The sequence below is a fragment of the Myripristis murdjan genome, chromosome 11, assembly GCF_902150065.1.
Source record: "Myripristis murdjan chromosome 11, fMyrMur1.1, whole genome shotgun sequence".
NCBI lineage: Eukaryota > Metazoa > Chordata > Actinopteri > Holocentriformes > Holocentridae > Myripristis > Myripristis murdjan.
The window spans coordinates 18,517,191-18,542,051 of record NC_043990.1 but is presented as its reverse complement, the minus strand read 5'-3'; the positions used below and the strand labels follow the sequence as shown (position 1 = coordinate 18,542,051).

At 44.1% G+C, this 24,861-nt stretch overlaps 1 protein-coding gene across 4 annotated transcripts; it reads right to left on the bottom strand.

Annotated features, from left to right (window-relative positions):
- Positions 1 to 6,550: 6,550 nt before the first annotated feature.
- On the bottom strand, positions 6,551 to 24,209 carry pdcd6ip (programmed cell death 6 interacting protein). 4 transcript variants are annotated; one of them, XM_030064484.1, is made up of 18 exons: positions 23,887 to 24,209; positions 20,039 to 20,093; positions 18,933 to 19,002; positions 18,245 to 18,372; positions 17,992 to 18,145; positions 16,975 to 17,075; positions 15,609 to 15,740; positions 15,262 to 15,484; positions 13,536 to 13,659; positions 12,919 to 13,096; positions 11,705 to 11,816; positions 11,315 to 11,484; positions 10,505 to 10,753; positions 10,043 to 10,177; positions 9,769 to 9,863; positions 9,257 to 9,374; positions 8,951 to 9,144; positions 6,551 to 7,787 (listed from the first exon to the last, which is right to left on the bottom strand). In XM_030064484.1, the coding sequence occupies exons 1-18, from the start codon at positions 24,090 to 24,092 to the stop codon at positions 7,607 to 7,609; spliced, it is 2,625 nt and encodes an 874-aa protein (XP_029920344.1). In that variant the 5' UTR covers positions 24,093 to 24,209; the 3' UTR covers positions 6,551 to 7,606. The 4 variants fall into 4 exon arrangements, with proteins under 4 accessions (XP_029920344.1, XP_029920346.1, XP_029920347.1 ...); XM_030064486.1 differs by having other exon boundaries at positions 8,951 to 9,141; XM_030064487.1 differs by having other exon boundaries at positions 15,609 to 15,725.
- Between the last annotated feature and the right edge of the window lie 652 nt (positions 24,210 to 24,861).

Below are 24,861 nucleotides of genomic sequence, written 5' to 3'. Positions count from 1 at the left end.
TCTCAATATTGAGATTGTGATGACAATGTGGGGCCTGCAGGTGTTTTCATAAGATATTTAAACACAAGAGATTTTTGATAAACAATCAGTAATGATGTGGATATGATGACCAAACAGGTGGAAGCAAACACGAGAACAGCTAGAACAGTCTAATATGCTCAGAAAATTGCCTCCCTTTATTGTAATGCAGCCTTTAAAACCAGAGAAAGACTTATATGGTGTAGGGGCAAGACTCACTTGCATGGCTGTTTTCCTGAGCACTGGTGCTTCAGTATGTCAAAGCTAGGGCTGGATGATATGGACAAAATTAAACATTGCAATATCTTTGGCTCAATACCTCGATATCGATAGCCTATTGTTATGATACCGTAGGGATGACTGTTGTTACTTTTGTAAGATATTGACATGTAAGAGATTTTAGATTAACAGTTATTAGTAATGTGCATATGATGAGCAAGCAGGTAGAGGCAAATAATAAAACAGCTAGAACAGTCTGTTAACTTCAGAAAATTGCTCTCCTTTGCTGCAATGCAGCCTTTAAAACCAGGAAAAGACAACACTTATGCCAAATCTCGACAATCCAAGAGGATATCTAGTGTCATATCAAGCTATTGATGTAATATCTGTCACTCAGCCCCAGTCCGTGACTGAAAAAAGATGTAAAGTCCTGCTCCAATCCACAAGGGGAGAAACAGATGGAGAATTTAGATGCAGTGTGCCAGCAATAAGGCTTATGAAACTACAAGCACAGCCCCAGTGAGGAATAGTACAGGTTCAAGTGTAGGATGCCTCTTGTGCGTATAACGCATGGTTTCTTGCCAACACACTGCGAAAACTTTGACATCAGGAGCTCAGTGGTATGGCAAAGAAAGCATCAATATGACGAATCCTCTGAACTGTTTTTTTTTTTTTTTACTCTGTGATCAGTGAGTGACTCATGTCAGATCACCTTTCGCTGCAAAGAAGCAACTGAAAACAAAACATCTGAGCTGGGTTGGGTGCTCTGTGGACAAGGCATAAACTTGCGCGTGTGTAAATGCAGCCTCCCACACACACTGTACTGCGTCAGAGGCTATCAGAAAATGTGCGTGTGTGTGTGAAAGCATTGCACCTGTTAAGTCATAGACCTCAGTAACTGTGTGCCAGTGTGGGTTTGTAGTCTATAACGGATGTTTGACAGGATGATGAGCTCCGGCACTCACACATCGCTTCCTCCAGAAACCCCCCTCTGTTCTCCCCATTCTCTCTTCTTTTCAGGCGATGGGCTTTAAAAAAAGACAGAGCGAAAAATCCCTTCTTTAAAAAAAAAGTAGAGAAAAACTTCCTTCTTTTCATACTACACATTTTTTTTTACATCTCACTCATTTCTCCCCTGCTCTTCTATCCTTTTCTGCATGTTGTTTTTCACTGAGTGTGAGCTTGACAGGTCTTCAGAGAGAGAGAGGCGCTGAGGGAGAGGAATCAAACAATCTCCTCAATTAGACAGCCCACACACACACACACATACACACAGACACACAAAGACGTCTGAACTCTCTACCATCTTCATCAGTCGTCGCAGTTTTCATCTTCCAGTCGCAGACACCTTTGTTCCTGGGTTGAAAACACACTGTTCCGTACAAAGGCTGAGAAAACCATTTAGCTTTGAAGAACTGAAAGCCTCGATATGCTTTTAAGGTTTATTTGCATCGAGAGGAGGGAGTCTCTCTCCCTTTTTTCTGCCTCAATTGACCCATCAGTTTGCCTGAAACCTGCAAAGGTTACACAGTGGCCACTGATGGGGGAGCACTCACAATGCAAATGCATCTTCAATGTGACATTACATCATAAGATTTAATATAATCTCAAGACTTAAAGGCTAAATTGCAGCAGTTTAAAGGCAATTAGAGACGGAGGGAGAGAAGGAGGAAGTTGCTGTTATGGTCCACCGTCTTGCAATAATTGTTCCTACTAGCTGGAAATGAAAAGCTCTCCCTCGAATTATGAAGTAAAGAATAATGAGTTTGCAAGTCTGCATAGAGAGGGGGAGAGAAGGCACACAGTTTCTTTGGACTTGTGTCACACCCAGACTGAGAAATGATGACTGACTGATGAACATACAGAATCTAAGGGTGCTACTACCTCACATGCAGTCACACACACATACACACACACACACAGACAGGGGAAAAAGGCGAGGAGGAAATGGAACAGAGGAAGGCAGAGGGCTGCACAGAGAGGGTCCATACAGGACCACGGGGCGCCTCACCGGCCAACAATGGGATGAGTCAATCCTGTGGTAATACTATGGTGCAGTGCAGCATACCTGGAGGGCTCAGACCTGTTGATGCAATCAGCAGTTGAGGTCTGGAGCTTTTTCTTTCCTTCCATCTGTCTCTCTCTCTCTGTCTCTCTCCACTTGGCTATCAACCTCTTTCACAGCCCCCACTCCCATCTTTTCCCTCCCACAGCTCTCCTCTCCTCTCCTCCTTCATTACAGCACTGCGAGAAAAAGAAAAACGCCGGGTCTCTACAAGACGCTTCTTTGGAGATCAAGAAAAACAAGTCTTTTCACATCACCAGCCATGTATTACTAAAAGCTTGTGATGGATATTGAATGATGCTCTGTGGGCCCCCGGAGGGTCACGGAGCTCGCTCAGTGCACAAGCGACCGTGTAAACTCTCAGTACATGTGGAAAACAGAACATGACATTTGAGAGGTTTTCCACCATATGCCAATGATCCACTTTCTTTTTGTTCTCTCTCCTTCTCTTTTTTCCTCTATGCATCTTTTGCTTTCCCTCACCTACGCCCCCAAACACACACTTGATCCATCCTGGGCAACTCAGTCTTCTCCTTCTCTTCAAATCATCTCCTTCCTTCCCCTCCTCCTCCTCCTCTTCTCCATCATTTCCTCATCCCTCTCTCCCGTCTTTGCATACAAACTTGCCTCTCAGCCTGTATCATTGACCTGGAAGCCTCCAAGGCTGTTCTCTCAGCTGTGGGCATCATGACCATAAGCTGAGTCGCAAGGCTATTTATATTTGTTCCTAATGAGGTGAGATTGCTCTCCGCCATAGCAACAGTCTCTATGGATACCCTGCACTTGGATACCAGATCCCATCCTGTTTTAAATTACTATGGCCTTATTATGGGCTGCGTCTTCCCCCCGTGTATCGCAGCCTAATTAATTCTGAATTATCGCCCTTCACTCTGTGAACAGTGCGGAAATGCCCTCAATTTACCACCGAGTCGACTGCATCAGCACAACCTTACATCTAAAACACAGATTGGAGTTCCACCAGTCAGTTTACACCATCAAACAGATCAACATTAAAGCAGTTAGGCGCACATCCTGACGCGTAGCTTGATTCTTCCAAACTATGAAGTTGTGCAACAACCAGAGCAGGGAGGAGAGACCTCCACAGGTGCTCTCATTTTCTGACGTGAACCACAAACACACAGAGGAAGACGATCTGTCATGTGTGTGGTGCAAGAGGCCGACGAGTGCGCTATTGATCAGGCCTGAGCTGAGCTTGTTGCAGCGCTAGACTCACATCATTAGACAAGCTCTGTGCAGTCGGGGTCATGCAGGTGCTGAGACCTGCCGTCACATTTCCTGCCACAGAACCAGACAACCAACCGATGAGTGACACAGCAAGCCATGCAAGGATGTGCTCATACATTCACACACACACACACCCACACACAAGTTAAAGCTCTCTGTGCCCCTGCATTTACAGTAAGAGCTGGAGAATCGTCCTCATCTCGACTATTCCCTGATCTGACGGCACTGTGTGAGACAGCTGCACACACACACAGGTACACACACACACACATACACACGCTGACAGCTGCTGCATTGTTGTGGCATGTCCAGCCCTGGCAGCTTTCTGTTTTTTTCAGTGACCTCTCACCCTGTGTGTGTGATGACTCAGAGACGGTGAGATGAAAGGAGAGGGAGGGACGGAGGGAGGGCGCGAGTGGGAATATGGAGAGGGGGCAAAAGGAGAGCGAGGGGACGGAGAGGCTGAAATAGCTTTGGCGTAGAAGGTTAAGTAAATCACATCATTAATGCTATGTTAAGAGATTGCTTTGACCTCTGCCTGCCTGTCTGCTTGTGTATGTGTGTGTACGTCTGGCCTTTGTCCCACTAAAGCAGGTGGCAGCAATGACGTCCATCTTCTTCCCAGCAGTACACACGCACACACACTTTCTCTCGCTCTCTCTGTGTTCTCCAATGTCAGTCCCACTAGATTCTATCGTGCTTGAAATTCACTTATCATATCTGCTGGCCTCACTTGTCTTGCTTGCTGACACAAGCGTGTGCACGCATGCAAAGACACCCACACATGCACGCACACATTTGCAGCATGGAGGACTGACTCGATTATACAAGAGGAGTAGCTCAACCTGACAGTGGAACAAGCACCAAAAAAGGAAACACTGAAATAATATAAAAGGTTTATTTGCCTCCGTTGTATAAGCATATTTCATCTTCCCACTCTCGCCTACTCTCTCCCACACAGGTTAGATCCAATAGCTAGCGCCGGGCCTCTCCATCTTGCAACACAAACATCTCCGTGTGAAGGAATATTGCAGTCAAGTTCTTTTTCATAATCTCCTCCCTGCACGCCCACACACACACATCAAGTGAGGGGGTGAGGGGGGGGTAAAAAGGAGAGCTGGTAAAAGAAATGAAAAGCGAAGAGGTGAGGGGGACGGAAAGAGAGAGGAGAAAGAGAAAGAGAGAGAGAGAGAGAGAGAGAGAGAGAGAGAGAAGTGCTCATGAGAGTCAGGAGGTAGTTGTTATAGTAACTGCATCTCTACACCCGTCATTCACTGCTATTTCAGGCATCTCTCTATGGAGCGGAAAAACATATATACCAGGGGCCACAGCGCTATAACACTGTGGCAATATCATCATCCAATATTTGGCCTGGCAATTGTTTAGTCATAAACTGATTAAATCGGCACCAAAAAAATGAGCTTTTCCAGCACAGTGCCATGCTCATTATTTAAGATTTTCACAGTCGCTGTTCACTTAACAAGAGGAGGAAATCTACACTGGATCCCAGAGATGGATTGTGTTAATGTTTCAATGATACCATGAATAGAAACCATTATATGCAGATATATTCGAGGATATTCATTCTCACTTGATAAACTCAAAGAAACAGTTTTTTGGTCGGGTCCATGCTGCAGACACACGCACACACACACACGCACAATGAAGTGAGGAGAGAAAAGAAAAGAGCGGGGGTGTAAGAATAGTGTGAGCACCAGTACGGCAGAGTGCTGAGTTTGTGAGCCATTAGGCGGAAGGTAATTAATACCTGTCACCACAGTGCTCTGTTCGCTGCCTTTATTCTCTTTCAGTCCAATTAAAATATGACACTCCTCCGGTGGAGCACGCCTTGTTAAAATTAAGTGCCTGAGACGCACAGACACCTTTGATAAACACATTCAGTGGTACAATTGGCTTTGACAGCGACGGTATGCTATAGAAAGCGAAAGAGAAAGCGAGAGTTGGCAGTGTGCGTGTGCTCTGTCGCTTCCACTAGGAGATATGAGCTGTTAGATCTGATTAAAAATTGTGTTTCTTTTTCCCTTCGAGTTTCACTCTCCAACAAGCACACACACACACACACACACACACCAGAGACTGACGTGATGTTATGAGACATTTATGAGCCAAGAGACGTTGACCAGTGAAGACAACTCACTGCCAACGATTTGTGGCTTGGACAGCAGGGACAGACGGATGGTAAGCAAAAGACAGACGAGCCAAGGGAGGGAAAAAACTGAAGAGATATCAGCTGAGGATAGAAAGACAGGTGGTGCACAGGAAGCACTCAGGAGCGAGGGAAAATATGATAAAGCGAGAGAGGGAGAAAAAAACAACAAAACAAAGGACGAGAGCACTGAGGGAAAATGAAATGAAGTGAAATATGGCCGGGTTCTTTTTAAAGAGTGGAGCCGATATGAAGTCTAAGAGACAGATGAGACGGAGAGAAGAGAGGGGAAAATGGAGAGAGGTGGAGTGATGGATGCAGGCAGGGGACCAGCAGCTCTCTGCCAACATCTCCATGCATCCTTCCAGACATCACACTGCGTTGCCATCTGCCTCTCTGCCACACACACACACACTAACACACACACACATATATACAGAGGGAGGAGATATGTGAAATCATTAGCGTCTCCTGACACTGAATAAATATCTGGGGATGAAATCTGTCTGTGGAGAAATCACCTGCGGGGAAATATGATTGGATGAGATCATGACCTCGCCGGAGCAGAATTTGCATGTCATCTAAATGGATCTGCGCCCCATGCTCAGGAGGTCAAAAGGCGTCCGATTGGTGGGACTGAACAACTCTGTCCCTGATTGGCTGTGGGGAAGAACAACGGCAGGGTCTCAGGTGAACCATAAGGCTGCTGCTCTGCCTCGGAGCTACATGACTGCCCCCTTCTGGCTAGTTCAGGAATCACCGTAGACACATACTTGACACAGACACACACACACACATACACAAACAGACAGTTAAAAGACAAGAGAAAATGCTGCTGATATACAGACTTTCTTTTAATCACATTAGAACTGAGAAAATAAAATAAAAACAACACAAAGAGCATGAGAGTGCGGCACACAGAGTGTCTTGGTTAACCACATACAGAGTCTTATTTATATATTTATATAACCATTTCTTCCACTTGTACAGCCTCTGATTGTAAGACAGAAATATATCGACATTCCCTGGGTGAGAGCAAGAGAGAGAAGACAGAGAGAAAAGAGAGAGAGAAGGGAGTGGATCTCTCAACAGTCGTCATCTACATTAGAAAACCTACAGGCCATTCAGGGTTTTTTTGTATTTTTTTTTTTAGAAGTTTATACATCGGCGATGCATCAGTATTCATTACAAAAATAGGAATATAGTTGATATAGAAGCACTAGGGGGTTGCTTGGTTGGGAGAGGGGTGAGGAGGTGGCGGTGTGTCCTCCCTTCAGTGGCGTTGCTGATAATGATCACCCACACACTCCCAAATCAGAAAAACATGCCTACAGGCCACACCCCGTCCGAGAGCCGGTATCCCAGAGTCCCGTGCGGCTCCACTAGTGTTATATAGCAGTCCAGCCCAGACAGAGAAGTCAGTTATAAATGGCAAGCGGGTTAGGATTTAAATTAGAGAATCAACAAAATCATTAAAAGAGGAGCCCAAAAAAGAAAAAAGAAAAAAAAAACATACAGATACAGGCGGGACGAGGGAGTTAGTGCATGGGCAAATAAGGGAAGATGGGAGGGGGAGAGGTGGATGAGTGCCGTTAGAAAGCCGAAGTGCAAAATGTGAGCATGGACGAGAAGGGAGGGAGAGATGAAGGAAAGCGTGGGTTAAACATGGAACAAGGGATGACGGAAGGCGAGGGAGTGGAGGAGGGATTAGGAAGAAGTGCAAAGCAGCTTTGAGGTCACCCTTCACTCTGGTTTATATGGCTGCTGTTACAGAGCAAAACAGAGGAAGAAGAGGGGGTTTGATGGAATTACTGTTATTGCTGGGGCTATTACTTTTTTCCATTTGGTGTTAAGAGAAGAGGAATGGGAGGATGGGGTGGAGAGAGAGGGAGTTATTGCTGGGGGTAGTAGGGCTGCTGCTGGGGGGGCTGCTGTGGGTAGCCAGGGTAGGGCTGTCCGGCTGGGGGGGCACCAGGGTAGCCCCCCTGTCCTGGAGTGGGCTGGTAGGACATGTAGGGCATGCTGTACTGGCCGTAAGCATAGGGGTTGTAGCCCATCGGCATCTGGTAGTACCTGCACAGAGGAGACACGGGAATGTGAGTGAGCAATAAAAACAATTTTAGAGGTGATTTCTACCAAAAAAGCGTATACCAACTAGGACTGGGAAAAGATGAAATATCACACTATCTTTGACCAAATACGCACACATCTATAATGCGATGATACTGTAGGGGTGACTTTGCACACACAATTTTTGATAAACAATCATTAGTGATTTGGATAGGATGACTAAGCACATAGAGGGAAATAACAGAACAGCTAGAACAGTCTAATATGTAAAAAAAATGCTTCCCTTTACTGTAATGTACCCTTTAAAACCAGGAAAAGACGTATGCCACATAATGATTACTGATAGCCAAAATCCTAGATGATATTTAGTCTCATTTCATAATGATATAGAAATATTGCCCAGTCCTAGTACCAAGACAGAAAATGACAGTTTTCAGAGCCCTGAATGACTCAGCTGTCCCTAGCAATAATAGGTTAATTGGTAAATTGATGATTAAAGCAGGTCCGGCATAAGATCAAATCTAATTAGCTGAGGTAAGTTACCAGAAAATAAAGCTGTGTTTACTTTTCAAGGGACTAATTAGCTTCCTTCATCCTGTTGTTTCTGCGTTTCCACCGTGGTCTAAAGACCCGTAAAGATTAGGTAAATTAGTCTTATGTATTAAAAAGTGACGGGTGTTTGTCCGAGCACTGGAGAAGGGGAGATATGCAGGCAGTACCTCTGCATGTTCCCTTCTTTCAGTGATTGCTTCCCACAGTTGATGTGTTGAAGCACAACGAACAAGAAACTGCGGAACTGCTGCGGAAAAATGGCAGCTGAAATAAAAAGCTTTGAGTATCGACCAATCAGAAATGTTCAGTGCTGCAAGCCCCACCCCAAAGTTCCTGTACTTTTGGAAAGTACCACTATCCAAGCAGGTACTCTTTGTGGGGTAAAATAATGTCCCTGGATCTTAATTTAGACCCTGGTCCCTGTGGTGGAAATGGAGTTCCTTAAAAGGTTCCCTAAGTCCCTGGGGAAAGTTCCTGTGGTCAAAACACAGCTTAAGTAATCCAGAAATGATCCTGTTTGGGGTCTGTTTACCCCATCCTGACCTCACTATATAGAGCGATATGTGCCAAATACAGAATAATACAGAATTTAAAACAGAACGCAGGAAATTCACCCTGGGTAGCCCTGGTAGGTGGGGTAAGGTGGTCCCTGGGCCTGAGTGGGTGGGGTCACAGGTGGGGGGTTACTGGCGGGAGGGGCGTGGGGTGGTGGGTTGGTGGGCGTGGTAGAGGCTGCCTGGGGTGTCATGTTGGGAGGAGGAGGCCTGGCTGGGGGCTGCGGCTTGGCTTGTGGTTGCTGCTGGGGCTGCTGGGCAGAGAGAGACACAGAACAGGCAGGTCAGGATACAACCGCCAGCTTTACATCACATCTACCTGAACGGTGTTTGCTGTGTCCCTGCAGTGACTGGGTGGCTACTCACAAACACAGTCCTGGGTGCAGGGGTTGGGCCGGCGGCAGTGGGAGTAGGATTGCTCTGATAGGCGGGAACGCTAAAAGATGGAGCGCTGGGCTCCCGTGCAATGCTCTGCTGTAGCTCCCTGGAAGACACAACCACAACAGGGTGTGAGCGTCGCAACCAGTGCCCTTACTGCAGCTGTTTGGTTTCCATTCACACATTTTGTCCCCCCAACAAGTAAAAAACAATCAAAACTTATCATCTGTCCTTGCTGGCTGATGATGCACAGCTGCATCACACCACAGCTGTCTGTGCATCACATTCTGAACATCTAAATAAAAGCTGTTACTAAACTGCAACAACTAATGCAGCTGATGCTGAAATTGGACCACATTACACCCCCCTTTCTATTAATAAAATCCTCAAAGAAAAACTGCTTACTGGCTTACTGTTACTCTTACCTTCCAGCTGGCTAATGTGATCTGTCACATCAACTACTCAAGGAAAAAAAACAACATAAATGTGAAAGTACATACTTAAGCAGCTCATCCCGCTCTGTCTTGCGAGCAAAAACGATGTCGCTGCACTTGTTCTGGAACTTGAGCAGGATCTCTGTCAAGTCGTTGTAGAACTGAATAGGGGAGAAGCAAAAAAAAAAAAAAAAAACGACAAAAACAAATTACCTGGCTTGCGACTCACCTTGAAGCACAAAAACGAATAAAAAGTAAAGTTTTCAGAGAAGATGCGCAGCGCTGCAGTGGACCTCTTCCTTGCTGAGACTTGTGTGCCGCTGTTGTGCTGAGTGAGTACCTTGGTGCCTTCGCGCAGGTTGTTGCTGATCTCAACGTAGCTGTCGTGTGCTGAAGCCAGCTTCTTCAGGACCTCCTCCCTCTCGTTGGCCTCCGTGTTGGACTGTTTCAGGCTGCTGAACTCCTGGTGGGACGTCTGCGAGAAGATCATAGGTAGAAAAAGGTGAACCTCCAGTTGGATCACGTCTAAGTGTGTGTTTGTGTAGCTTTCCAGGACATAGCATTGGCATCTTAGGAAGCAGATTGTAAAACAGAAAAACGGGGAAAAAGCTTGTTGTGGCAGATAGCAGCAAAGTATAATAATGAGGTTTGCCAATCAAAGGGCAAAAAATGGCTTGAATCTCCTGTGATTTTTTTTAAATGATGGAAGATATTATAATTCTTAGTTGACTCATGAGTACAATCAGTGCTTTGGATTTGTATCAGTGTTTTTCACTGCGTATGTGTGTGTGTGTAATTATACCTGTACTTGTGCCAGCAACTCTTCCTGTCTGCGGAGGCTGGCCTGCACCCTCTGGTTGTAGCCTCCGTACGCTTGGTCGAGCTGGCTGAGTGACAGCTGCTCCTCGTTGATGGCCCCGTCCTGGGCGAGCGCCGTCAGGAAGCTGGCGGTCATGTCAAAGGTCACGGCCTTAATCTCGGACTCCAGGGACTCCCTCTCCTTCTTCACCTCATCCAGCTGGGTGAGCTGGGAACGCAGCACGTTCACTACCTGCACGAGGAGAGAGACACACACTGAGGCACCAGAGCGCCACAAATTCCTGTGTTGAAGACAGACGCACACTGACATTCACACAAAGTTGCTTCTGTCGCTTTGAGGACTTTCCAGAGAGAGTCCAGAGAGCCATACCTTTCCTCTTTGCAACTCTCCCAGTTCTGCTTGCCTGGTGATTTAAGTTCCCCAGTGAAACACAATGCAAACTCAGCAAACAAAATGAAAAATGGTGCTACCGGGGGGGAGGAGGGACAGCGCCACAAAGCACACACTACCCGCAGGTGATTCTTTACTCTAGGATACAGAGTTTATGTGGCACACAAAGTGCTTCGAGATGAAAAACCTAGCTTTACAATAACTTTCCCCACACACACACACACACACACACACACACACACACACACACACACACACACACACACACACACACACACACACACACACACACACACACACACACACACACACACACACACACACACACACAAAACCGGAGATATACAGCCTGACGGAGAGGCAGACACAGGCAGTTATAAAAACACAGGCGTGTGGACTGACCTCGCTGCCCTGCAGTGTTTTGGTTGGGTTGGCGGAGGGGATGGCAGCGTTGAGCTCGTTCTCTGGTTTGCACAGCAGGGCGATCATGTCACAGTGGGTGTTGTAGCGCTCTCTCACCACCTGGTCTGCATGGACCGCCTTGTCCAACACACTGCGGAAGTTGGCGCCCTCTGCAGGGAAGCAGAGGGGTGGAAAGAAGGGAGCGGAGGGTGACAGCAAAGGAAGCAGGAGATGTATTCAAATGTATGAGATTTCCATCTTTATGGATCCCAGCTGAATGCATAATAATCTGCAGACTGATGAAAACACTTGAGGAACAAACGAAAAAAAGTAAACCTGAGTGAGTGTGTGTGTGTGTGTGTGTGTGTGTGTGTGTGTGCATATGTGTACCGGCGCGCAGCGGCTTATACAGGTCCCCAGAGGGGGTTCTGTTCCAGCGTTGGTTGAATTTGGCTCTCAAATCGCTGTCTGTTGTCTCTTCATCATCCAGCATCTTCAGAGACTGATGGGTAAACACACAGACACACACACACACACACTTGAGTATGCATATGACAATCACTTGTCAATCAGCACCCTAAAAAGAGACACACACAGTTGGACTTGGTCATTTGTAGAGATTCAGTCGCTCTGGTGGTGCTGTGTGTGTACATCACAAGTTTCAATGTACACATGAGGACCATTTTGGAGGATTCGGTCTTCAAAAGACAGACAGCACAAAGTCGTTTTGTGAATTGTGAATTTTTATAATTCTGAATACATTTTAGTTTTCATCTGAACAAAATTAGATGCAGGAAAAGTAATTAAATGATTTACGCTCTTCTTCTGTACCAACTGGGGGTGTAATGATTCACTCAGTTCACAATACGATTAGATTTATGATACAGGGTTCAAGATTCAAAATATTTTAACAATAAAATAACAAAATTTGAATTAAGAAATAATTAATCAATATGTTTTCTTCCTCTCTTCCTAATATTTTAAACATATTTTAAAATGTATCTTTAGACCCGTGCTGTAAAGAGCTGAACACTTGAACAGAGGTATACAATTGTAAACAAAATGTGTTGGAACAGTTTTACAACGTCTAAAAAAAAAAAAAAAACAAAAACAAACAAACAAAAAAAACAAGTGATATCTTAAATCACATAAACAACACAAAATCACAAGGACGGGGCATCCTCAATCTCCAGCTGCTCCAGGCTTAATCTTTTTCCAGTCTTACGTCATTTTTCTCCACTGTTTGGCTCAGAACTGGATGCCCTGTGCTCCCAAATGGAGTCAATTTTTTAAAAATAACCCTAACCCTTTTTTTCATTTCTAACCACTGATCTACAATATTTACAATACATATCTATCTATATCTATCTTTATTTATTTATTTATTTATTTTTACTATAAGTCAGTGTTTCTAACAGCCATCTTGCAGGTTAAATGTGTGTTCAGTGTTGACAGAGGTATGTGCTCTACCAAATGCCTTCTTGTATTTAGTTATTTATTTATTTTAAAAAGTACGGAAAATAAAAGTGAGGGTTAGAGCAATGGTTGAGGAAATTACAGAGTGTAGTGACACAAATATGTTTGCATTTCTGTCCAACACCAACCTCATCCAGGATCTCTCTGTTGCGGGTCAGTAAATCAGGCAAATCTTTGATCAGCTGCTCGACGCTCTGCAGTCCTCCTTGCTGCACGATGGCTCTGGCCTTCTCAGCAATGGATTGTGGGATTGAGTCTCCTGACAGGTCCTCCAGAGCTGCTGGCAGGTTCAGGGATGCCAACACGCTGATGGACAGTCAAACAACATCTGCATTATTCATTTAAGGTCGCCAAGTTTTCACAGTTCCGTTCACTTTGAATATCAATATGAAAATTTCAGCCGATGTTGTTAAGCACAGGGCTCTGGGGAAAGGAATCAAACTGCTGTAGTTTCAAATATTAACAATTATACTGTTCCCTTCTGATTCTGGGCTGGAATAAATTGTTAAGCATTTATCAATATCATCAAACAATGAGGTAAAATTGCTTTGTTGCTAATTTAGGCACTAGCCTGAGTAGCAAAGCCAGGTATTGATCTCTTATTGATATTTGTTATGCCATTATGTCATTAATTTTAAAGACTTGATGGCCTAAATGCAGGAGGACTTACAACCACTAATGGACATGCTCACAGGAAGATAAACACACACACACACACACACACACACACACACACACGGCATACCCGTTGCAGAGGTTGGTGGCCTCCCTCATTGTTCCCACCAGTCTGTTAACAGTCTCAGCCTTCCTCTGGTTGTAAATGCTCATGGACTGCTGCACCGCCATGGGAACCATCTTCTCAAACAGGTCTGCAGATAAAAACACAGTGAATGAGAAGCAAAAATTACTGGTTCAAAAAAAAGAAAGCCCATGTGTGGCAGGCAAGTTGGCCTCTGATATCTTCCACCCTCCAAACCATGAGTTTGGTGTGGGAGCAGGTTCAGATGTGCCAAGTGCCAACAACTTATACTACGTCCCATTCAGACTCCAAAGAAGAAAATTCCCAGCTGGTAGGTCTTAATTACAACCTCAGTATGCTGTTGCCGTAGGGACGAGGGGAAAAACATGGATATTCACAAGATTTTATTTTCCCTTTGCAACAACATGTGTTCAACGATATTTGGAGATGGCAGTAATCCTGATGGCACAGAACAATATTATTTACAGGCACTTTACATTTCACTGTTGCTTTTAAATGTGCTATGCTGATAAATCTGATTTGACCCAAGCATTTAGAACACAGATGTGCAGTCAAGAGTGATATTGTCAGGGAACGGCGTTTTGGAAAACCTGGGGTTGAAATATCTTGGGATTCAGTCTCTTACTAGGAATTCTGACCTGAAGGGCTGTTCCATCACATTTTTCTTTGTAGGAAGTTGAAATTTCCAACATCTCTGGAACATAGCATGATCAGTTCCTTCACTGAGCTAAACTGACTGACACAGACTGTGGAGAGGCCAGGGATCATAAAGACAATTTCTGTATCCATTGTAATGTCCCGTAAAAGTGTTATTGTGCATATAAAGCATTGACTTTATATAATGCCACTTAATGTTGTTAGTAAGTGAGATACAGGATAATTCAACATTGTTGAATTGAGTTGACTGGGCAGCTATTGACTGTGGATTACAATTTTGCTTTGGCTGCACAAGAAATGAAATCACAGACCACACGAACATTTTCTGATGTAAACATTGAAAAAGGCTATGGCACACTGTTGTCACTCACTGCTCCTGTTCTGTGTCCTGTGTGTCAAGGTGTTTCTACAGCTTTGTTCAGACTGCAAGACAAAATCTGTTTTTCTAGTGTATCCAGATTGTATCCAGACCGATTTAAGAAAGTATGGCCAGCCAAAAATCACATGAAATGTGATTTTTGCAAACTCCAAACCACATTTGGAGGTGGTTTGAAATGCAATTCCAATCAGATTTCTATCAGATTTCTGTAGATGTGTCTCAGTTCAGATGCTCCAGCCGCTCAAATCAGATTTCAAACTGTCTTTTGCATCACTCGCACTGCGACCCATGACGATGACGTCAAACCAGAGTGCCAGATGTGCATCAGACTGACCTCAGCCCAGCTGAACAGAATCCATGCTGCTACTGGAGGACAACACAGAGAACAACAGTCGACTTGACAGCGGTATTGTTTGGAGGGTGACATAACAGATCCCCATTGGTGAAAACTGAATCACCAGCACATGTAGTTATTGACGCCTATGTCCTTACCACAGCAACCCATGCAGATAGGTTGGTGATGTCTGGACACACAAATCCGACCTGATCACTAGCAAATAACAGTGTGGAAAGTCTAATGGATCTGTTTTGAAGAAGAAATCTGATTAGCCTGCAGTCTGAACAAGGCGCAGCCTTTTTTAAGAATTGCGGAACGTGACTGTCACTGTATTTTACCTGTGAACTTGTGGCTGATTGGCGGTGTGATGGCTGTGGCCTTGACCAGAGCTGCCTTGCCAATGTGCTCCAGGTCCTTGACCTCAGGGACGCGGTCATGGTAGATGAAGTCGTTGTCTTTCTTGGCAGCAGTTAGGGCTCGATTGATCTTGTCACTGAGGTCCTTAACGCTCACATACTCGTCATAACGAGATGCCACCGTCTTCACCAGCTCTGCTGCATGCTGGAAGGATTGAGAATGAAGGAGGATAGGAAAAATGTTTTAGTTTTGAGGGGGTTTGATTTTTCTAAACAAGATTTTGGGTGAGACAGTTTTTCCAAACTGCAATAAAAGGACAGCCGTTTACCTGCAGGCGAGCAATCTCCTCTCCGAAATGTTTCTTCGTCTTGGCCAGGACGCTCTGGTGCAGCTCGGCGTTTGCTTGCATGATGCAGTGCTTAGCCGCCAGCACCGGCAACACTTCCTGAAAATAAAAATACTGACCAGGGAGAGGCAACCACAGAGCAACACACAGACACACACAAACAAGTATATATATACAAACACAAACACACACACACACACACACGCAAAACAATGGCAAGGCAAACCACGAAACGGCAGACAGACACCAGCGAAGTCAAATCACATGTGACGTCACGAAAGCCAATCACAAAGCACAAGCAGTCAGAAGTCCATGAACACACACATACACACACACACAAAACCACAACCAACACCACCAAAACGAGGGATGCAGAAAGAAAGGAAGACAACGAGAGAGAGAACAGAACAGGCCATGAGTGTTTAACCTTCCAGCAACATCTGCTAAACCTTCATCAAACGTCCGACAGCCAGCTGTGCGTGCCTGCATATTTGAGTGTGTGTGTGTGTGTGTGTGAGTGTATGAGAGTATGTGCATGTACAGTTCTCTGATTTCACGCATTCAAAGTGAGGTCAGAGGTTGCTCTCTACACAATGATGTGGATTCCTTTCTTCGCCTAATTTCCTGTCTGCACATGACATTTGCCACCACTCGACTCATGAAAATGAAAAACTAACAGCAGTGGAGTTGGTGTCAGTGACTTCGTGGGAGTGAGCGAAGGGAACTATATAATAGATCCTATTATGCAGCACATGTGATGAGAAAACAGAAATGTAAGTGCAAGCACTTCTGACAATGTAGCTAAATTTAAAACCTTGTCCACAGATACATTGCTCTGATTTTTCGCTTTAATGTTGTTTTTAATCAAACTAAAAAATATTCCTTGTGCAAGGTGTGTGCGTGCCTGTGGTTATGGTTCATCGCAGAAGACAGATCAATGAGCTTTTGGGAAGATTATTAGATGGTAAGAAACCAACAAGGATGCTGAGAAGGGCCAATCGGCTGTTTAATAGTAACAAACCAATCAGAGTGGAAACAGGATGGAAATGGACCAATGAGGACAGAGAGAACTTGTGATTTGGACAGTCCCACACCTCCGAGTGCCATTCTTCCTATGTATTGTCCACAAACACACACATTCAATACACACATTAACACATGATCAGACACACATGGACACCCAACCACACACAATCCAAACTCCGGATGCACCACAAACTGTGACTGTGACAAGCATTTGAATGTAACAAAAAGTTAACTAGTTTCTTTCTTTCTAGGTAATTGTGCACGTGTGTGTGCGTGTGTGTGTGTGTGTGTGTGTGTGTGTATGTCCGTGTGCTACCCATACCTTAGGCAGATTCTCTTTGTACTGGCATTGCTTGAAGGCGTCACCATAGAAATCTGCTGCCTGATTGGCCAGCTTGGCGATGACAGCATCTTTCATCTTATCTGTTGGGTAAAAAAGCCACTTTTAAACTCCTGCACCCTTTGTGTCAATCACACTGAGGATCACGAGTTGTGCACGAGCATCACAATGACTCATCACAAGACCATCTTCACTTTGCTGATTACTGAGGTTTGGCAACGCTCTCATGTTGCATAAATAGTGGAACTTCACGCAGTGTTTTTCAACGCAGTGTTCAGCTGTACTCCATGTGCACTTCAATATTTTCATTACATTCATTTCACATTAGTGCCACTACATGCACCTGCTTAAACCGCTGTCATGGAGACTCGGGCGACATCAAAAATTTAATACTGTGATACTATCTTGTACAAATATTGTGATATTCAATAGAATTTCTAACCCAAAATTTTGAAAAACCCATTTTTAAAATTTTATTCTAAATTGTTTGCCTAAAATTTCCTAAAATTTTCCTAAATGAAATGTTGCATTATCATCAAAACTGTCACGTTTAATCATAATCAACTGTGCACACTATTACTGTTAATGTGTGCATCTGTTCAACTCTTATTTATATAGGTAACCCACCACTAACCGCAGTGCCAAGAATTTAAGTTTTTTTAAACAAACAGAAATTAAATAAAACAATTTTTCAAATGATAGAAAAATGCATATCGCAACATTTACTCTGGACACAAATAAAAGTCTGATATTTAAAATGGGGGCTTATATCACTACATAAGCTTCAAATAGGTAGTGCCTAAGATTAGCTCTGAAGCTGCTATGTACAGATGTCCACCCTGGATCAAGACCCCAGAGTAAGAGGGCTCTGCTTCCTTGATCTCTGGATGACTGGTGGGTTTCCGACTTCAAACTGCATCAGACACATTTGTGAGTTACAGTCTAAGACAGTGCACACACACCATCAGAGACACAGTCACGGTCCCAGTCTGTGTGTACCTGAGGTGGCCTTGAGGAAGAAGACCTCTTGGGCCTGGGCCAGCATGATGAGGCTGAGGGTGCCCACGGTCTCCGGGGAGATGTCCATGGTGGGCTCCCGGTTCAGGGCTGACAGCACCGTGTCTTTGATGTGACCGAACGCTCCGCTGGCAAGCTAAACAGACACAAGGGACACAAGAGAGGAACAAAAGGTGAGACAGCAATAATAAGATAAGAGCGATGGGCCTACCTGGCAACATTTGACCGGGCCTACCTGGTAGTATTTGGCCGCCGCCTTCAGCCCCTCGTCGCTGTCCAGGTTCTGCTCTGAAGCAATCTGACTTGCCAGAGCTGCTGCGTTGAACAACACACATGTCTTCTCATAGCCCAGACTGGCCAAGGCTGTAACACACAAACACACACATACACATCAGGGTATGAAACTAACTTTTTTTAACCCCCAGAGAGTACTCCCACCCCCCACCTCCCATTTTTTGGCTGACACAGTGGTTTGCTGGCCTTTTCTCCTACCAACATTTTCTACAGCTTCAGGCTGCGTGGTCTCTTGTTTCTGACCAAAACTTGCTATTTTTCCCACACAGAATGCTCTGGAGAGAATCCCAGAGTCGTCGACTCCTACAAATCACATACAGATTCCCGTGCAGGGAACCGGTCAGCCTTGTTTCTGAGTGCAGAGTAACCTTGAAATAAGGCACAGAGCTGGCATAGTTTAAATTTCTAACCTACTTACAGTTAGCATGCATACTAATTCTATTGCTTTGTGTTTGATAATGTGTGTGCATGTGAGAAAGAGGGAGACGGAGTGTCAGGTATGTGCCTGCGGGGGAGAAGCACTGAATGGATCATCTGCACTAATACTTCCTGCTTCAGAAGGTGTGTGTGAGCACGCACAGTTCCCTCACGCACGGACACAAATGCACTTAACAAGAGGCTGCACTTACCGAGTTTCACTGAGCCACCAAACAGCGATCCTTTATCAAAAGCATCTTTCCATGTGAAGGTTAGGCAGAGCTGCAGAGACAGAAGTAAGATTTGTGTTGAAGTTCTTGTACATACGTCTGATGTATGTGCAAGATCTAAATGGGACGAGCCAGAAAAGCTGATTAGTTGACCGGTTGGTAAACAGCTAACTACTTGACTAGATTTACTAATCTTTTTCTTTGTTTTTTGTTTTTTTTTTTTAACCACTGAGGTTCACAAAATAAAATCAATAAATAATATTGGGGATGACATCGAATTTTGCTTTTTTATCATCTCTTTGATTAAGGCAACCACATACTGCACACAGTTCTTGCAGCAATGCTATTCAACGTCCTATTCATGATCTTTTAGTTTTGATCCCAAAATTAAGTTTCATCATTCGTCTAGAATCACCATGCAGAAAATGTAAACTAGACCAAGGCTGCAGATCCACATTCAATATGAACTTAAAGGAAGAAATAGACCAGAGAGGTCTTTTTTTTTCTTAATTTAAGAAGAAATTAATACGTACTCAAAAACAAACAGTTCATGCTTTTTTCATCAAGACATTGTTTGGTCTCTGACTGGCTGCATGTAACTCCTCTTTGATTATTCTATAATATTACGGATGTGTGCATCCTACTGTTTGAGAACTGAAGGTGGTGTAAAAACAAATTGTCTCCTCCTATTTGTGCATTTTTTTGTTCCTCTATCACAATTTTTGCACCTGAGCACCTTAAGTTAATAAATCTTTTTTTTTTCTTTATATTTTTGCATCAGTAAGCCTTCATTTCTGAATTGCTCCTTTGTGGCCAGTGTGTGAGTTCTTTCATCTATAAAATTTTAAATGATCACAGCTGAAATATATTTGGACAGTGCAAACTGTGCCCCATATGCTATTCTTCCATCACAAAGACAGCAAAATAAATAGATAATTAAATAAAATTCTCATACCTATTCACAGTGTAACTTAAATTCATCACAGACCTTTCTTGAGACCAATGAGTTGATTAATTGTACAGACAGCACACCACTTAGTTGAACTTTGAAAAACACTTCTGCAAATCCCTACTATCTGATCAGTTACCTGGTTTTCAGAGAAAGGAAACTTGGGCTCAATAGCACACAGCTGGTCATAGTATCTGCAAAGAGAAAGAAAGGACAAGATTAAAGGAAGAGGAAGACTCAGAGGTCTTCGAAAATGAGTCTCAATCCAAAGTGAATTGTTGTGCTTTGTTTCCACATAAGACATTTTTAATTGGCAAGTGACAGATATTATGATTAGTTCCCAGAATGTCCACTTTCATGATTTGCAATTTTGGAAAAAAAAAAAAAAAAAAAGTAAATTAATACATCGGTGCAATAAAACAGCATTATTGCTTGGTCCTTCTTTAAAATATAACAGCACAAATTCATGACTTATCCAAAAAACACCACATCTTGAAGCTGAACACTAAATGGGAGTGCTTGTGGGTTCAGGAGGCAACCACAATCATGCCAACAGACAATATAATTGGTGATGTTTATGTCATAGTATAAAACAATAAAGCATGACCAAAAACATGAAGAACACAGTCACAATTAATGAGAGAAACTGGGATAAGGTGTGTGTTTGTGTGTATGATGCAACAACGGTATTTTGGTTTGAGGAAGCTCTGTCGTTTCAGAGACACTAGATAGTGACTCAGGAAAAAACAACGGGACAGGGGAGGACACTGCACTGCACTGCACTGCTCAGACACACACACACACAGTCAGCTAAACGGTGACTGCTGCTCATCTCTTCCCCTTGTCACTCTCTGTGCCGGTGATGTGGAACAGTCTATTATTAGGAATGACAACATGCAGAAGGTCGAGTCAGGGAATCCCCTATTCCCAGTTGATCGACTCGACTTTTTCTGCGTCTGAAGAGAGTGGAGAGTGGAGTACGAGCATATAATAAACAAAGACTGGCATTGTGTGAAGATTAGAACTGTCCATTTACAGCAGAGCGAAAGCTTTCCCATTCAGGGATGCTTGGATGCACACACACACACACACACACACACACACACACACACACACACACACACACACACACACGTGCACGAAGGAAAGCCGAGATGAGGTCTGTCTTCTGGTAAACCGAGGGGAGAAAAAAAAAACACCCCAGACCAAACAATAGTTACTGTGGTGACACAATAGCTGTCTGTCCGCTTGGCTGTGAAAGGGATAGGGCTTGTCGCCATGGCTACCTGGCAAATGGCTAACAGAGGACATGAGGAGAGAGCCAAAGAGCTACAGTGCTAACATTCAGCAATGGTAGCCCTGCCTCCTCCTCTTCCCTCCAAAGTGTTCACACACTGCTGCCAAGCAGCCTGAAGGCCCAGCAACTTATAGCTGAAGGCAAAGCTGACGTTTGTGCTGCACACCTGACTGTCAGCTACAATGGCAAGCAGCGGCTCATGCCATTTTACAGCAGCTGGTAGCCTATTATCTTTCAGCATCTCAGTAATAGGTGTATCTTGGCACTGGGCAGGCAACTCCACTTAGCACTGCGACAAGAAAGTAGCTCACGGTGCAGGAAAATGTGGGGCTGTCCCCTCCCAGAGTGCATAGCTGGCTATTCATGTCATCCAGGCAAACCCTATACAAAGAATACCTCATGAGTCACAGGGACCAAGGAGAGAAAAAGAGAGAGCAAAGTCTGTGCACTGCTCCCGTCACATCTGCAAATAACATGTCTAGTTAATAAGTCACAAAACCATAGGAACAATTTCCGATGTGACATTATGGACCAGGATCAGGTCAGATAATAATAAAGACTACAGCCTGTTTTCTTTTGTCACTAAAAATAGTCAAATATCAGCCTCTATGGTATATTAATGAGCCATAAAGTGATTAACCTGGAACAGTCCAGAGAGCATGGAAAACAAAGAGGAACTTTGATTAACAAATCTAAAATCCCACTTTCATCACAGTTCCTCTATGCAAAGTGGCTAACACGACACACATTCAGCTCACTCCATTAGGTGCTTGTGAGTTTCATGTAGCCTATGTGTTATAAATGCAGGGTGGAAAGGATGGGACAATGTGCTTATCTCATGAAACAAGTGGATACACAATACTATCATATTCTCCAGACACGCCTACTCTACCTTCCGGATATTTATTAGAAAAGAAACTGACCAGAGCAACATTTGTGGTATGGTATTAACAGACTTTTAATACAGTGGACCATAATATTTTACTATATTAGCTGAGGTCTATGGGATTCTCTGACAAGTCTCTGGACTGGATACAGTCATATCTCTCAGATCGAGCACTGTTTGTTGATATGAATGGGACTGTGACACTGATAGCAGTGACACTGCGGAGCACCTCAGGGGGGTGTGCCGGGGTCACTTCTGTTCCTCCTTTACCTCAATGACATGAGCTCAGCCTGCACCTGTCAGCTTTTCTTATATGTTGAGGACTCAGCATTGTTGGATCCATTGCTGGATTGGCAACAAACTGTCTTTACATCTGGCCAAAACTGGAGCAATTTTATGTGGTTCAAGGCATAGAAGCCATAATTCTCCTGTTCTCAGCGTCTCAGCTCAAGGGACTGGAACAACCACCAGAGATTATTTGTATTATCGTGGCTGTAAGCTAGACAGTGTGGTGTCAGGTGCTACAATGTGTTTTTAAAAAGTCCATTATAGAACAAACTTTTATTTCTGAAATACATTTTTTTAGATGCACCTACCATGAAGACACTGGCAAATGCTCTGGCCCAATGCAACTTTAATTATACATGTACAAGCTGGCACAGCAGCATCTCTAACAACTTATGCAATAGATGACAAACCTCCGAGGAGGAGCTGATCATAGTGGTGCTGAAACTCCCCTCCTGCACTCGCCTGATGGCCCAACATTTTAAAGAACATGGATGGCTCACTGTAGAGGACAGAGTGGCCACGCTGAAGTTAAGTCTGGTTCACAGCATCAGTTTTGACTCTGCTCCCAATTATTTTAGAGGCTATTTAACAGGAGACAGTGCTTTCCATAACTATCGGCCCAGAGCTAATGACACCATAGGCCATTTATTAAGAAAAAAAGCACATTTATAAAAGTGTTTATCTAACACATGATTTGTTATGCATTCAGTGTTTAAGCATTATACTGTCCTGTGTTATTTCTAAGAGGACCACAGGGGAAATAGGTCGTTGACTTTACTGTGTTTTTACCCTCAGGTGTAAAGATACGACCTGGAGCGAAATGCGCATGTATGTACTTTAACTTTCCATTACACACAGTTCACCTTTTATCGTGAACATCTCTGACTGCTGTGTGCTGATATGAAAAGCTGTCTGGCTGCATGTCCCGTGGGTATCAGTGGGGTGGAGGCCTCGCGCTGCGGGCCTCAGGTTGTTGGTGTGTGAGTGTGTGTGTGTCAGTGTGTGGTATGATTCCGGACCCTGGTGGTGTGTAGCCATGGCTCAAGTTTGAACATAAACATGCTAATTTACTGTTAAACTCCTCCTGGGTTTACGGTTTGTAATGCTAACCTTGATAGCGACGGCGGTTAAACGTTTGAGGATGTCGCTAAATTTAGCAACGCCACAGTTTTTTACTTTGTTACGTGACTTACTTAAAGGGCCACAGGAGCACGGCTAAAGTGTCTACACTCATAGCTTCATTGTACACCTACGTATGGCACATCGGTTCAATTAAATACAATAGTTTTGCCTCGGCAAGCCAAACAAACTGCCAACAATGAAAGGTGACTCGCAGTTGTTATTTTGCTGGAAAGTGCTCCCAAGCGTAGCGCTAGCTTAACTTTAGCCAACGATGTTAGCAGCTAGGCTAACACATCTGGGTGCGGCAGCGGCTCGGCGGGCACCTCCACAGGTGAGACTGTGGCTAGCAAAGGGTAGGCTGACTGAGCTGCGATGTAAGGAAAACACCTCCAACCTGAGCAGGATCTCCAGGGAGCTCTCGTGTTTGTCTAGCGGCCTCCCCAGCGCGTTCTTGCGGAGCTTGTTTAACTCCTCCACGGCGCGGATATACTCCGCTTGCTCCTCGCCTGATGGATGTGAAGCGGTGACAAATTTCGACAGCGGTTTCACCAGATCCACCTCGGACGACTTCTTTAACGGGACTGAAATAAACGTTGCCATTTCGGCCCGCAAAAACGACAAATTAAATCGGAAAAAACTGGAAGCTGACGGTCAGTCGAACAAAAACAACAGTAAGTGAATCACTTCCTGAATTCTGCTGGTAAACGTCAGATGACGTTATGGGAAATGGAGACGCGCACTGCGCAGAATCGCTTCTGTTTTAAGCAGAAGTGACCATTTGACAGATGACTAGAGCCTGAATGTTAACACTCGTCCTCTCTGTTGTTTGTGGCTGTCATTTTATGTGACCATTTATTTATTCAGGTATTCTCTGAGGATCGGTTGTTTATTCTGGTTGTTTTTCAGTCGCGAGTTGCAGGTAGATTGTAAATCAGAAGCAACAATGAAATGGTAAACAAACAATAGTTGGCATATGGGCTCTCCATTTATTTATGTCTGTGTTTATGTCACCTTACCAAGACAGTCATGATATTCAGTGCCTAGCGGGCCTTCAGCTAAAGTTACCGGGTGCAACATCACAGCTGTGCACAGACAGAGACTCCTTAGCTCTGACTGCAAGGTCTCGTTTTTCCTCACTGCTCTTCAATGGGGAATTATTGTCTTTTTGTATTTGTCTCACACACACACACACACACACACACACACACATTTTTTTTTTTTTTTTAAATTGCACATCATTCTGCTGGATTCGGATGCACTGTCAAGTATTTATGTGAGGTTTGATCAAATATTTGTTGAAATAGAAAATAGTGAAAACAGTACATTAACATTCAAAAAGTGATTCCGGACGCACCGCTGGACCTATTTC